The sequence below is a fragment of the Mustela nivalis genome (genome assembly GCF_964662115.1).
Source record: "Mustela nivalis genome assembly, chromosome: 13".
NCBI classification, from domain to species: domain Eukaryota; kingdom Metazoa; phylum Chordata; class Mammalia; order Carnivora; family Mustelidae; genus Mustela; species Mustela nivalis.
The window spans coordinates 86,355,002-86,367,981 of NC_139032.1; the positions used below are offsets into that span (position 1 = coordinate 86,355,002).

A 12,980-nucleotide genomic window follows, 5' to 3' on the forward strand; every position below is an offset into this window, starting at 1 on the left:
CCACTAACCCGCGTGCTCACACAGAGCACAGGTCTGCCTTGCAAGTCCCCAGGGCAAGCACCTGACTATGATTTGTCACAACCCCACCAGGTAGGCAAAATCATTATCCTCATGTTATTATTATTATTATTTTTTTAAGATGTTACTTATTTATTTGACAGACAGAGATCACAAGTAGGCAGAAAGGCAGGCGGGGGGTGGGGTGGGGGGCAGCAGGCTCCCTGCTGAGCAGAGAGCACGATGTGGGGCTCCATCCCAGGACCCTGAGACCATGACCTGAGCTGAAGGCAGAGGCTTTAACCCACTGAGCCACCCAGGCGCTCCCATTATCCCCACATTATGTTTGAGGGAGCTGTGCTTCTGAGGCCCCACGGCCAGAAACCAGCCAAGCCACATTTGCTCAGCCCTGCTCTGAGCTCCACGCTGCCCCCTCTTGAAGGCGAGGGTGCCTGTGGATGAGGCCTCTTCTCCCAGGATGACAGCGGTGGGGGAGAGGAGGCTTCCCCTTAGGGCCCAGACTGGAACCCTAGCCAGAGGCCAACCTGCTCATTCTAGCCCAAATGTTCTGAGTGGGAAAATATCCACACAGATAGAAGTTAAAAGAGAGCCAGGCCCAAACAAACAAACAAACAACAAACAAAACAAAAAAACACCCAATCCACTTGGGATCAAGGTGTCCAAAGCCTAGGAAAATCAAATTGGCAGGAAAAAATGACTAAAAAAATTTTTTTCATAAAGATATATTTTTGTGAGAGAGAGAGAGGGCACATGCAGGCACGCACGAGGGGGAGGAGGGTCAGAAGGAGAAGCAGGCTTCCCAGGGAGCAGGAAGCCCCATGTGGGACTCAATCCCAGGACCCTGGGATCACGACCTGAGCCAAAGGCAGATGCTTAACCCACTGAGCCACTCAGGTGCCCAGAAAAATTAGTTTTTGATCCTTTTCCTAAGGGTATTATAATAGAGGCTTTTCAATTTTTTTTTTTTTTTAAGTAATCTCTATACCCAACATGGGGCTCGAACTCACAACCCCAAGTTCAAACATTGCATGCATGCTCTACAGACTGAGCCAGCAAGGCTCCCGAAGAGTAGAGCCTTTGGCCCTGTATGCCCCATATTTGTTTAGCCAGTCCCTTATTGATGGATGGTAATGTGTTTCCTATTTGTTACTATACATTGTAGCTATCACCTTCTAAGTACCTAGAACTGTCCGCAACTTATGCCAGAAGACAGATTCCTGAAACTGTAACTGCTGGGTCACAGAAGTATTTTTAATTTTGACACATAGTACTACCAAGTTACTCCTAAAAGGTTACTAAATTGTACCTTCCCCTTCCTACCAATAGCACCCACTGCCCATTTTCTCACATCATCACCAATATTAGATATCCTTTCTGTTCTTTGGAAAGGCAAGGAAAAGTCATTATCATTTTCATCTGTAGGTCTGTCATTGTTAGAGAGACTGAGTATCATTTCTGGTTTTTAGTGGCCATTTGGAATTTTTTTTAAGATTTTATTTATTTATTTGATAGAGATCACAAGTAGGCAGAAAGGCAGGCAGAGAGAGAGAGAGAGAGGAGGAAGCAGGCTCCCTGCCAAGCAGACAGCCCGATGCCGGTCTCAATCCCAGGACCCTGGGATCATGATCTGAGCTTGACTGAGCCACCCAGGTGCCCCTGGATATTCATTCTTCTTCTTCTTCTTCTTCTTTTTTTTTTTTTGTTTAATTTATTTGACAGAGAGAGGTCACAAGTAGGCAGAGAGGCAGGCAGAGAGAGTGGAGGAAGCAGGTTCCCTGCAGAGCAGAGAACCCGGTGTGGGGCTCGATCCCAGGACCCCGGGACCACAACCCAAGCCGAAGGCAGAGGCCTCAACCCACTGAGTCACCCAGGCACCCCAATTTTTTTTTTTAAGATTTTATTAATTTATTTCTCAGAGGGCGCACAGGCAGACAGAGTGGCAGGCAGAGGGAGAGGCAGCTTCCCGCTGAGCAAGGAGCCCAATGTGGGACCTGATCCCAGGACCCTGGGATCATGACCTGAGCCGAAGGCAGCCGTTTAACCCACTGAGCCACCCAGGCGTCCCTGGATATTCCTTCTTAAACATATTACAAGTATTTTGATCTGTCTTATCACTTATCATCTGTTCCTCCATAGGAAACGTTTTTCCTTTTCCGTGGGGTCAAGTCTGTTGATCTTCTTTCGTACAGTTTCAGAATTTTCTGTCACATGTAGAAAAGCTTCCCTTACTCTTGTATTCCACAGTAAGCTGTTTCAGCTCATGAACAATTCTTATCCATCCACTGTCCTGCCGGCCGCGGGGGGCTGTCAATGCCCAGCACAGCTTTCCAGCCCCAAGGCAGAGCTCGGCCCCCTAGAGTCCCAGGGCCGGCCAGGATCCTGAAGCTGCTGGGTGCCCAGCCCTGGCCCCAAGCTCCTCTCCAGCTCTGCGGCCACCCGGGGAGCTGCAGCCTGGATGGCATCCTCGATGCTATGTAAGTCCCAATGGGTCCTCAGGAGGGCATCGTCTAGGGTGAAAAAGCCATCCCGTGTGCGCCGCACTTGGGAGCAGACGGCGGTGGTCTTCAGCTCCAGGCCGATCTCATGTACCAGCCTTCTCAGCTGCTTCTGTGTCTCATGCATGCACTGCACCTCTGTCGGGGACGTACAACAGATCCCAAGGCTGGGCGCACAGCCTCCGGATCGGTAACCGAAGACCAAGCTCTCCAGGGCTTTGCTATTCAAAGCGCAGCCCAGGGGCCAGCCCTTAAGGTTGATTAGATGTGCAGAACCTTGGGTTCCACCCAGACCTGCGGAATCAGAGTTTGCTCCCCATCCCCCAAGACCTTCAGGGGATTTGTGTGCAGGTTAACTTCCAGAAGGCAGCTCTAGTCTAAGACTTAAGGCTCATCTGTAAAATGGGTGGTGAGGAATCTTAAGAGATAATGTACTCAAGGTGCTTATCATTGGGAGTCCCGGTGAGCACGCCAGGAGCCCTTATGAGTAAGGAGGAGAGAGAAGGAAGGAGAGAGGGGCTGAGCTGGGTGGGACTGGGGAGGTGCGGGCGCTGTCTGATGGCCCACGGCAACTTGAAACATTGGGACACACCGGAAATGAACCACTAAGTATAAAACTTGCTCGCTAAGGTCGGGCTTCAAAGCTAACTTGGCAGCAGATAGGACAGGATTTGGTCTGTGTGCTCTGTGATGGGCCAAGTTCAGTCCAAGGCTGAGAAGGCAGCTGGCCGCTGGTGCCGTAGCCAGCAGACACCAGGGCAGGCATGCGCTGGCCTCTGCAAGGGCATTCCACAGTGCTCCCCAAACCCAGGAGCCCCGTCTCATGCTCCAACTTCCTGCGGCAACTTACGTATGAGGAATTCCGGAGGCGCAAAGTGGATGCACTGGATGGCCGTTACCAGCATTGGGGACTTGTTCATGGGCCGGATCAAGCCTCTCACAGCCATCTCATAGGCCTCCTGGGTCTGCAAGTCCAGGTTGGAGTACCTGGGGATCAGAAGAGGCTCGCATGGGATGGGGAGCCGAGCCCAGTTTACCCCTGGCCCTGCCCCGCTCATGAAGAGCTTCCCTGAAGCTTTTCCTGCACTTTCCATCTTCCCTGCCCCTCCAATCCCTAAACGCAGGCTCTGGCCTCCTCTGCAGTCTCCCTAGCTTCCAGTCAAGGGCATGCTGCCCGCTCCCGCCCACTGGCTCTAGGTCATGTGATCTGGGTTCCTGGCTTCCCTCTCCACTAAATCATAACCTCTCACTGAGGCTAGCTGGGGTCTCTCGATCCCCCCTGGTCTCCCCAGAGGCTGGCCTGGCACAAAGAAACACTTCTGGGTGCTGTGGAAGCAAGGGCTGGTCCAAAAAGAAAAGTCCTTAGAATCTGCCCCAGGGTGGGCGGAGCCTACAGGGAGCCCAGGGGGCACTTCTCACTTCTTACTCTCCCAGCACCCCCTCAAGGGTCCCTTTCAGGAGAGTGTAGATGGGGCCCCACTTACATCACCAGGGCCTTCTGATGGGAACCCTGGATCAGGGCCAGGATTCGGTCCAGCTTCTCTCTGGTCACATGATCTGAAAAGGCCAAGGGATGGTCAGCCCCCCAGGGCCTGCCGAGGACAGGCCACAACAAGCTGGCAGACTCCCTTCCCTCAAACCAGCCCCATCCTTGGAACCTGGAGGGGTCCGAGGGCATCCTTTGGTCCCAGGGCTTCCACTCAGGGACTTGAGAGTCCTTTGAAACTCTTATGAAAGCCCAGGACCCCCTTCTCAGAAAGTTATGCTTGAACTCAGCATTGTGGGGACATTTTTTGAGGGGCTCACAGACTCCAAGTTAAGCATACTTTCTTTGGGAAAGGAGGCTCAGAGTGTACTATGGCTTATTCAACATTCTAAGCCAGGTCCCCCGAGCCTCAGTCTGTCTGGGTTTTAATATGCCAGGGACCCTGGGAGGGAGAGTGCCATCTGTCTGAACGTAGACACAGATGGCAAGAGGCTCTGCCTGCTGGTCCCACTGAGTGACTAGGACAGGCAGCAGCTAGGCCTGGGGATTCTCACAGACTGCTAGGAGGCTGACCCTGGGGCCTAGCTGGGCCAGAGTTCTGAGCACAGGTGTGGTGACCAAAGGTTTGTCAGCTCATGAAGAGCCCAGACCTCTGACCTCCTCTGTCTGGCTTTCTTCACGCTGCTGTCCTACCTGAAATGGACCCACCACCACTGCCTCCCCCCTCCTTGACAGCCCAGCTCAAATGCAGCCTCCTCCAGAAAGCCCTCCTGGACCATGTCACTTCTTTACCCTGCCTCCTGCAGCTCTGCCCTTGGGTTTCTGCCCAGCATTTAATTTGCTTTGGTTTGGGACGCCGGGTGGCTTAGTCGGCCAAGTGTCTGACTTCAGCTTAGGGCATGGTCCTAGAGTCCCAGGATGGAGACCCACATCGGGCTCCCTGCTCAATGGGGAGCCTGCTTCTCCCTATGCCTGTAGCTCCTCCTGCTTGTGCTCTTTTTCTCTCTCTCAGATAAATTAAAAAAAAAAAATCTCTTAATTTACTTTGGTTTTAACATTATTTTTTTAGTTATATAATTGACATACAAATCTTCTTTAAGAAATATGTTTTCAGGGGCGCCTCGGTGGCTCAGTGGGTTAAAGCCTCTGCCTTCAGCTTGGGTCATGATTCCAGGGTCCTGGGATCGAGCCTCGCATCGGGCTCTCTGCTCAGCAGGGAGCCTGCTTCCTCCTCTCTCTCTCTGCCTGCCTCTCTGCCTACCTGTAACCTCTGTCTGTCAAATAAATAAATAAATAAATCTTAAAAAAAAAAAAAAAAGAAAAGAAAGTATGTTTTTAGGGGCACCTGGGTGGCTCAGTGGGGTAAGACTCTGCCTTCGGCTCAGGTCATGATCTCAGGGTCCTGGGATGGAGCCCTGCATCGGGCTCTCTGCTCAGCAGGGAGCCTGCTTCCCCCTCTCTCTCTGCCTGTCGCTCTGCCTACTTGTGATCTCTCTGTCAAATAAATAAAATTTTAAAAAAAGAAAACCAAACCAAAAAAAACGTTTTTACAAGATTATTTGAGAGAGCGAGCACGTGCATGCCGGAAGAAGGGGGAGAGGGAGAGCATGTTAAGTAGGCACCCCTCTTCTTTAAGATTTAGATCAGGAGGCACCCGGATGGCTCAGTGGGTTAAGTATCCAACTCTTAGGGGCGCCTAAGAGTTCTGCTGAGGATGGCTCAGTGGGTTAAGTGGTTAACCCGGATGGCTCAGTGGGTTAAGTATCCAACTCTTAAGGGCGCCTAAGAGTTCTGCTGAGGATGGCTCAGTGGGTTAAGTGGTTAACCCGGATGGCTCAGTGGGTTAAGTATCCAACTCTTAAGGGCGCCTAAGAGTTCTGCTGAGGTTGTGACATCAAGCCCTGTGCTGGGCTCCGCGCTCAGTGTGGAGCCTGCTTACGGTCATCTCCCTTTGCCCCTTCTCCCTGAATGCACGTTCTCAGTCTCTCTCTCTCTTTCTCTCTCTCAAATAAATAAATGAATAAATAAAATCTTTACAAAATAGAAAAAAGGAGAAAGAAAGAAATTTAGCTCAGCATTACTAACAAGCATCTCCTGTCATCCAAATTCCCACTGCCTCCCAACCAGAGTCAACCTGGTTACTGTCTCTGGATGTGTTTTGGATGCTGACACACCTACCCATACGGATTACACAGTGTTACTATGGCACGGTCTTAATCCTGTGCACAAGATGCAGAGGTGTGTGTCAGCTCTCCCTGCTAGACTGAGTTCACTGAGCCTGGGGACCCCACCTGATTCATCCTATATCTGCCCCCCAAGAGCCTGGTCCATGGCTGGTGCCCAAAAACATCTGTCAAATAAAAAAAATGTAATTGGGGGTGCCTGGGTGGCTCAGTCGGTTAATCTTCTGCCTTCAGCTCAGGTCACCATCCCAGGGTCCCGAAATCGAGCCTCACATCGGGCTCCCTGCTCAGCAGGGAGTCTGCTTCTCCCTCTCCCTCTGTCTGCCGCTCTGCCTACTTGTGCTGTCAAATAAGTAAAATCTAAAAACAAAACAAAAACATAATTATCTTACAGAAAGTGTTAGAACATTGGGAGTGTAAGAAGTGAAGAATGAGGGACGCCTGGGTGGCTCAGATGGTTAAGCCGGCTGCCTTCGGCCCGGGTCATGATCCCAGTGTCCTGGGATCAAGTCCCACATGGGGCTCCTTGCTCAGCAGGGGGCCTGCTTCTCCCTCTGCCTCTGTCTGCTATTCTGTCTGCCTATGCCCTCTCTCCCTCTCTCTCTGACAAATTAATAAATAAAATCTTTAAAAAAAAAAAGAAATGAAGAATGAGCCATCCAACCATCCATCCATCCACCTATCTACCCCCTTCCACGTCCCAGGCTCTGCACTGCGTAGAACCACAGGCGTGGAATGACATGGTCCCTGCTCCCACGGGGACAGTGTGGGGTGGGAAGACAGATAATAAATAGTCACTAATCATGGGGCACCTGGGTGGCTCAGTCAGTTGAGCATCTGACTCTTTTTTTTTTTTTTTTTTTGACAGAGAGAGATCACAAGTAGGCAGAGAGGCAGGCAGAGAGAGAGAGGAAGAAGCAGGCTCCCCGGTGAGCAGAGAGCCCGATGCCGGACTCGATCCCAGGACCCTGAGATCATGACCTGAGCCGAAGGCAGTGGCTTAACCCACTGAGCCACCCAGGCGCCCGGAGCATCTGACTCTTGATTTTGGCTCAGGTCATGATCGCAGAGTCATGGGATCGAGCCCCACATGGAGCTCTGCACCCTGAGCGTCGAGTCTGCTTGAGATTCTCTCTCCCTTGCTGCTTCTGCCCTTCCTTCTGCTCTCTGTCTCTAATAAATAAACTTTAAGAAATCCTAATCATTAGTTGGTTCCAGTTCTCAGAGCCCATCTAGTTCATCTGGGGTTAGAGGAGCTTCCCTGGGGAGGTGACATTTGTGCCAGGTCGAGAGGCAGAGGGAGCGCAGGGCAACTGTACCTGCCAGACAGGACGATGTGCCCACAGGCCTCCCACAGCCAGCCTGAGCGTGCTGGAGTCAGCGGGGCCTGCGGGGCCGGCGTGGGGGTGAGGAAGCACGGGAGAGCAAGCGCGAAGGCAGCCACAGCCCTCTCCTCCCGCCGCCCGGGCTCCTCCCGGCTCTCACCATATGTGGACTTCTCCACCAGCCGCCCCTCGTCACAGAAGTCATCTGTGGCTTTGCCCAGGAGGCCCCGTACTGTGTAATCCTGCAGGGGCAGGGAAGGAAAGATGTGCTCAGAGTCCCTGCTCACCTTTAGCACCAAGGAGGGAGGTGCGCCCGGCAGCTCCCATTCCCGACCTTCTAGACAGGCTGCAGATGGGGGGTCCTCAGGTCTCCCCGCAGGGAGCCAGGCACTCAGTCCCCACCCAGCCACCCCACTGTCCCCTCCCCCCAGGAAGGGTGCCAGACTCCCCTTTGACAGCAAGCACCTGCCCACAAAGGGCGGTGACCATCCTGTGCCTCCTCGTCTCTCCTCTCTAACGAGACCTGACAACTGCTCAGGCCGGGCCCCTCCCAGTGCACCCGGTTGGCTTCTCCCCAGCCTCCAAATACGATCCGTGTGGCTAGCGGCCTCTGCCACACAGAAGTGATGACAGCAGCAGCGATAATTTACAGAGCATTTACCATGCGCCAGTGACTGTGCTAAGTACAGTGCATGTAACTTAAACTTCAGAGTGACCCTAGAGAAGAGGTACTCTTAGCGCTCCCATTTTACAGATGAGGAAATGGAGGAACACGAGCATTAAGTAATCCACCCAGGGACCCACGGCTGGCAGAGGGACAGAAGTCGGTTTCAAAAGGAAGCCATCTGGCTCCAGAATCTGTGCTCTTAACCATTACAAATGGAGGCTCCCTAACACAGAACGTCTGTCCCCTCTCGTGGTGCCAGACTCCACAGCCCCAGGCCAGAGACAAACTCCCTGATGCCTGGATGGTGACATCCACCTCTCAGTTTTGGAGGTGGGGAGCGGGGATAGAGTGGGGTCACGATCAGGCTCTGGCCCTTGGACAGATCCAGGTGCAAACAGCAGTTCTGTTCCTTACAGGCTACGCGACCTGCGCAAATGACATCCCCTCTCTGTGCCTCAGTGGTCTCATTGGTGAGGTGGGTTAACAGCAGATCCCACTTTGTGGGGAAGCGGGGAGGCACGCACGAGGGAATCCACGTGCAGTGCTCAGCACAGAGCAGACAGCACGCTGTAAGGCTAGAGGTCATTACCACGCTATCCCTACAGTCTTCTCCGGCACCAGGCCATGAAACAAGGCTGGCTGATAACCTGGGTGTTACCCCATCGAGTCCTCTCAGCTTCAGATTTCCTGCCAGTGAGCCCCAGGGAAAGGAGCAGGGGCTGAATGAGTTGTCCCCAGCACCCCCATACCTTGGTGAGGTGAGCGTTGTACATGCTGGTGAGAAGCCTGCGTCCATGTCCCACGCCGAGCACTGGAAGACACCCAGGCTGATCTCACACCAGCCTCCCCCCTTCCCCTTGCCCTGGGACCTCCAGCCCCCATAACCACCACCCGCATACTTCCATCTCCGATGCTACTAAAGCCAGCAAGAGGACAAGCACAGTTTCTTCTACAGGGAGCAAGTGAGCTCCCCGGGGAAGATATGAAATTGTAGGTTTCGGGGCTCACCCATTTGTACTGACTCTGACTCGTGGAGGGGAGGGGCCTTGATCCTTAGTAAGTGCCCCAGGTTGTTCTGATCCACTCAAAAGAAACACCAGTAGCTCAGTCACACAGACCTGCCCTCAAATCCGGGGTGGCTCTAAGCATGTCCATCAACCTCCTTGGGCCTCAGGCTCCCCATCTGTAAAATGGGGATACAAGATACTGTCTGATCCCTGTGTGTGTTGTGAACACTGAGGCAATGCGCAGGAAGTCGTAAGCATAAAGGAAGGGCCCAATAAAGGGGCATTGTGGCCGCTCCCTGCCTCTTCCTGCCTGTTTCTCCCTCTGGCTGAGGGAGAGAATGACCCTCCATTCACTACTGGAGCGGGAGGACAGGGAGAGGGAGCATGAGATCATGTCTGCCTGCCTGTGCCCCAGGAAGTGAGACAAGGGGGCTGTGACTACCGCACATGGAGGATGTGGCCACCGCCTGACCCTAGGGACACAGATGGCTCGTGACTCAGAGCTTTGTGTGTCCAGCCCCAGCGACATTCAGACCCTGGCCAGTGGGGCCAGAGTCACGCGCTTGGCTACCCCACACAAGTGATGACAGTTTTTGCTCCCTGGACCAGGGGCGGTCACTAGCCACGTGAACCAGACCCAGTCACCTAAGCTCCTGGACCCTTCTTTTCTTGGTGAAAATCATAACCTACTTACCTAATAAGGTTGTCATGAAAACACGTGTGTAAAGGGCTTCATACTACATGTGACATGCAGACATCACTTGATAAAGGTGGACAATTATGACATCCCCCCTTCTACTAGCTGACCAGACCTGGGGCAGGAAGCAGGGAAGGCAAGCAGTGGCAGGCAATGGCTGTCAGGCTGGAAGTGGGCGGGGTTCATGGTAACTCGCCCCCAGCCCTCACCTCCCCCCACTCCCAGGGTCTTCTCCCAAGACTGTATCACTGCACCCCTGGGCTCACCACATCACCTACCAAGCACCCCAGATGCTTGGGCATCCAGCCGGTGTCCCACGCCAATCTTCAGGCTGGTGCATGCTGGTCCACAGACTAGAAACAAACAAACGGGGTCCCTTTGCTCCCTGGACTGCTGGATCCAGCCTCCAGGATGACTTCAGCCTGCGCCATGGCTTCCTCCCTAGGATGTAGCCTCATGGAGCCCAAACGAAGAGCAGTTTGGACTCTCAGGCTTCCCCACTGCAGAATCTGGCGCCTAGAACCATTTCCTCAGTTCCCTGGCTCCAGAAAAAGGGCCTGTTACTCTGCCTATCATCGTTCCCCCAGTGAGAGGCTTTGAGGGAACTAGGCAGAACACTGGGACGCAACTTTCCTACTCAGCGGCAGCAGAAGGAGAGTCCTGGTCACCCCCAGTAAGAAAATGGAGGTGGGGGGGGCGCCTGGGTGGCTCAGTGGGTTAAGCCGCTGCCTTCGGCTCAGGTCATGATCTCGGGGTCCTGGGATCGAGTCCCGCATCGGGCTCTCTCTGCTCAGCAGGGAGCCTGCTTCCTCCTCTCTCTCTCTCTGCCTCTCTGCCCACTTGTGATTTCTATCTTAAAAAAAAAAAAAAAAAAGAAAAAAAAAAAAAAAGAAAATGGAGGTGGAAAGTTCCTGAAGGTGGGGTATGGGTCCCAAGTTCTAACCCTAAGCCCAGAACTCACCAGGTGCTCGGGAAATAACTAATGAGGGATGCCTGGGTGGCTCAGTTGGTTAAGCATCTGCCTTCGGCTCAGGTCATGATCCCAGGGTCCTGGGATCGAGTCCCACACTGGGCTTCTTGCTCAGCGGGGAGTCAGGCTTCTCCCTCTGCCTTTCCCCCTGCTCACACTCTCTAATAAATAAATCTTTAAAAAAATTAAAATAAAAACATTGTTTAAAATCTGCATCAATTATACAATGACGCTATAAAAAAAAAGAAAGAACGTATGCAGGAATGAGCCAGAAGCATATACGTTTCCACAGAACAAGAGGTATTGGGGGAGGGATACGGGATGGTTATGTGCCTACTGAATCCAGGCTTTGTTATTTAATGTCAACACTGAGCCTCAATTTCCTCATTTGTGAAATGAGAACAGGACCCACCTCACATGTGATGAAGATTTAATGAAATGGTACTTGGTAAAAGCTTAACATGGTTTCTAGTACAGGAGAGATTCTCAGAACGTACTTGTCACTGCTATACTGTAGAGTCACTAAATATCACTGCCAAAGGATTTTAGTAGTTTCTGGCTGAATCCCTCAGTCTTCCTAATCTTGTCTAGTGACAGGGAGCTCACTACAACTAGTTCCATTCTTGGGCAGCTTTGCTGAATAAAAAAGTCACTCTTGGGGTGCCTGGGTGGCTCAGTGGGTTAAAGCCTCTGCCTTCAGCTCAGGTCATGATCCCAGGGTCCTGGGATCGAGCCTCGCATCAGGCTCTCTGCTTGGCGGGGACCCTGCTTCCCCTTCTCTCTCTGCCTGCCTCTCTTGCCTACTTGTGATCTCTATCAAATAAATAAATAAAATCTTTAAAAAAATAAGTCACTCTTTCCCAAGAACCCCAAAGTCCCGCCTTAGGACTTCTACCCGAGGGTCTCAATTCCCATCTGGAATCCCAGCATAGCTAAAAGGGCCAGAAGCTACAGTCCGAGCCAAATCCTCAATGATCCCCCTAAAATCAAGAAAATAATATTGTGTGACATAGGAAAATTATATGAAACTCAAATGTCACTTTCCATAAATAAAGTTCTTTTGGAACACAGCCAGGCTCACGGCATTCCATATTGCCTACGGGTTCTTTCACTACAATGGCAGAATCGGGCCTGCAAAGCCTAAAATATTTGCTATCTGGACCCTTTTGCAGGAAAATTTGCCTATTCCCCGTCAAATCCTTCATCCCCGCTGTGGCCTTTCAAGGGACAAGAGTCTGAGCATGGACAGGGACACTGACTCTGAGCACAGACTGCCTGGGAAATGACACCCAGACGCCTGCCTCAATGTGCCTTACCCAGCGGATGGTTGGTGAGGGTGGGCACACTGGTGGCGGTGAGAGTAAGCGCCTTCTCTTCACCGTCCCCCACGGGGCCCAGCAGGAAACGAACACGCTGCTCAGGAGCGGGAGCCTTCCCAGCATTGACACCTGAATACACAAAGGTCAAGACATCAGGTCAGTTCTGTCCAGACACCTGGGGCAGGTGAGACTGGGAGGTACGGAGACGTGGAAGAGAAAGTCCACGATGTAGCGAACAGTAGCAGTTAAGAAACAGGCGCGGGTTCAAAATCTGACTCTATTAACCTATGACACCAGACAATACCGTTTAGCCGTCTGAACGCAGGGGAAAGTGAGGAATAACGGAGTGTACAGACTCCTTGATTAGGAAAGCGCTCCGCTCGGTCCAGAGGCCTGGGTCACAGAACCTCATTTTGCTGGGAGGATCGGAAGCGGAGATGGATTCCCGGGAGAACGGGAGCAGGATCGTGGGTCTGCTTCGAGGGGCTCACCCTTCAGAAGCTGCAGCTCCACGGTGTCCCGCACGTGCTTCCATTTCAGCCCCGGGGGCTTGTAGACTGCGAAGAGCCCGTGCAGCCGCGCCAGGCCGCGGGACCCCATCCCCGAAACCCGCGCAGCGCCCGCTGGTGAAATAGCTGCACCCGAACGGAAGTGCCGTACGGTCCCTCTCCCAAATGTAGTCGGGACCATGGGTGCCGCCATGTTTCTTAGCCGGAAGAGGTTCACGTCTTATTGGCCTCGGGGAAAACGCACGGAAGAGAGGACAATAGGGCCCGACGCTGAACCCCGAGCGGGGATCACTCGGGGACCCTT

At 52.8% G+C, this 12,980-nt stretch overlaps 1 protein-coding gene across 3 annotated transcripts; it reads right to left on the reverse strand.

Moving 5' to 3' along the window:
- Positions 1–1,898: 1,898 nt before the first annotated feature.
- TRUB2 (TruB pseudouridine synthase family member 2) lies at positions 1,899–12,884 on the reverse strand. Of its 3 annotated transcripts, none has more exons than XM_082695784.1 (8): positions 12,659–12,884; positions 12,165–12,296; positions 10,157–10,231; positions 8,924–8,985; positions 7,668–7,749; positions 3,998–4,070; positions 3,364–3,500; positions 1,899–2,651 (listed from the first exon to the last, which is right to left on the reverse strand). In XM_082695784.1, exons 1-8 carry the CDS (start codon positions 12,867–12,869, stop codon positions 2,326–2,328), a joined length of 1,098 nt encoding a protein of 365 aa, XP_082551910.1. In that variant the 5' UTR covers positions 12,870–12,884; the 3' UTR covers positions 1,899–2,325. The 3 variants fall into 3 exon arrangements, with proteins under 3 accessions (XP_082551910.1, XP_082551911.1, XP_082551912.1); XM_082695785.1 differs by having other exon boundaries at positions 1,899–2,680; XM_082695786.1 differs by lacking the exons at positions 10,157–10,231; positions 12,165–12,296; positions 12,659–12,884 and adding an exon at positions 9,293–9,362.
- Between the last annotated feature and the right edge of the window lie 96 nt (positions 12,885–12,980).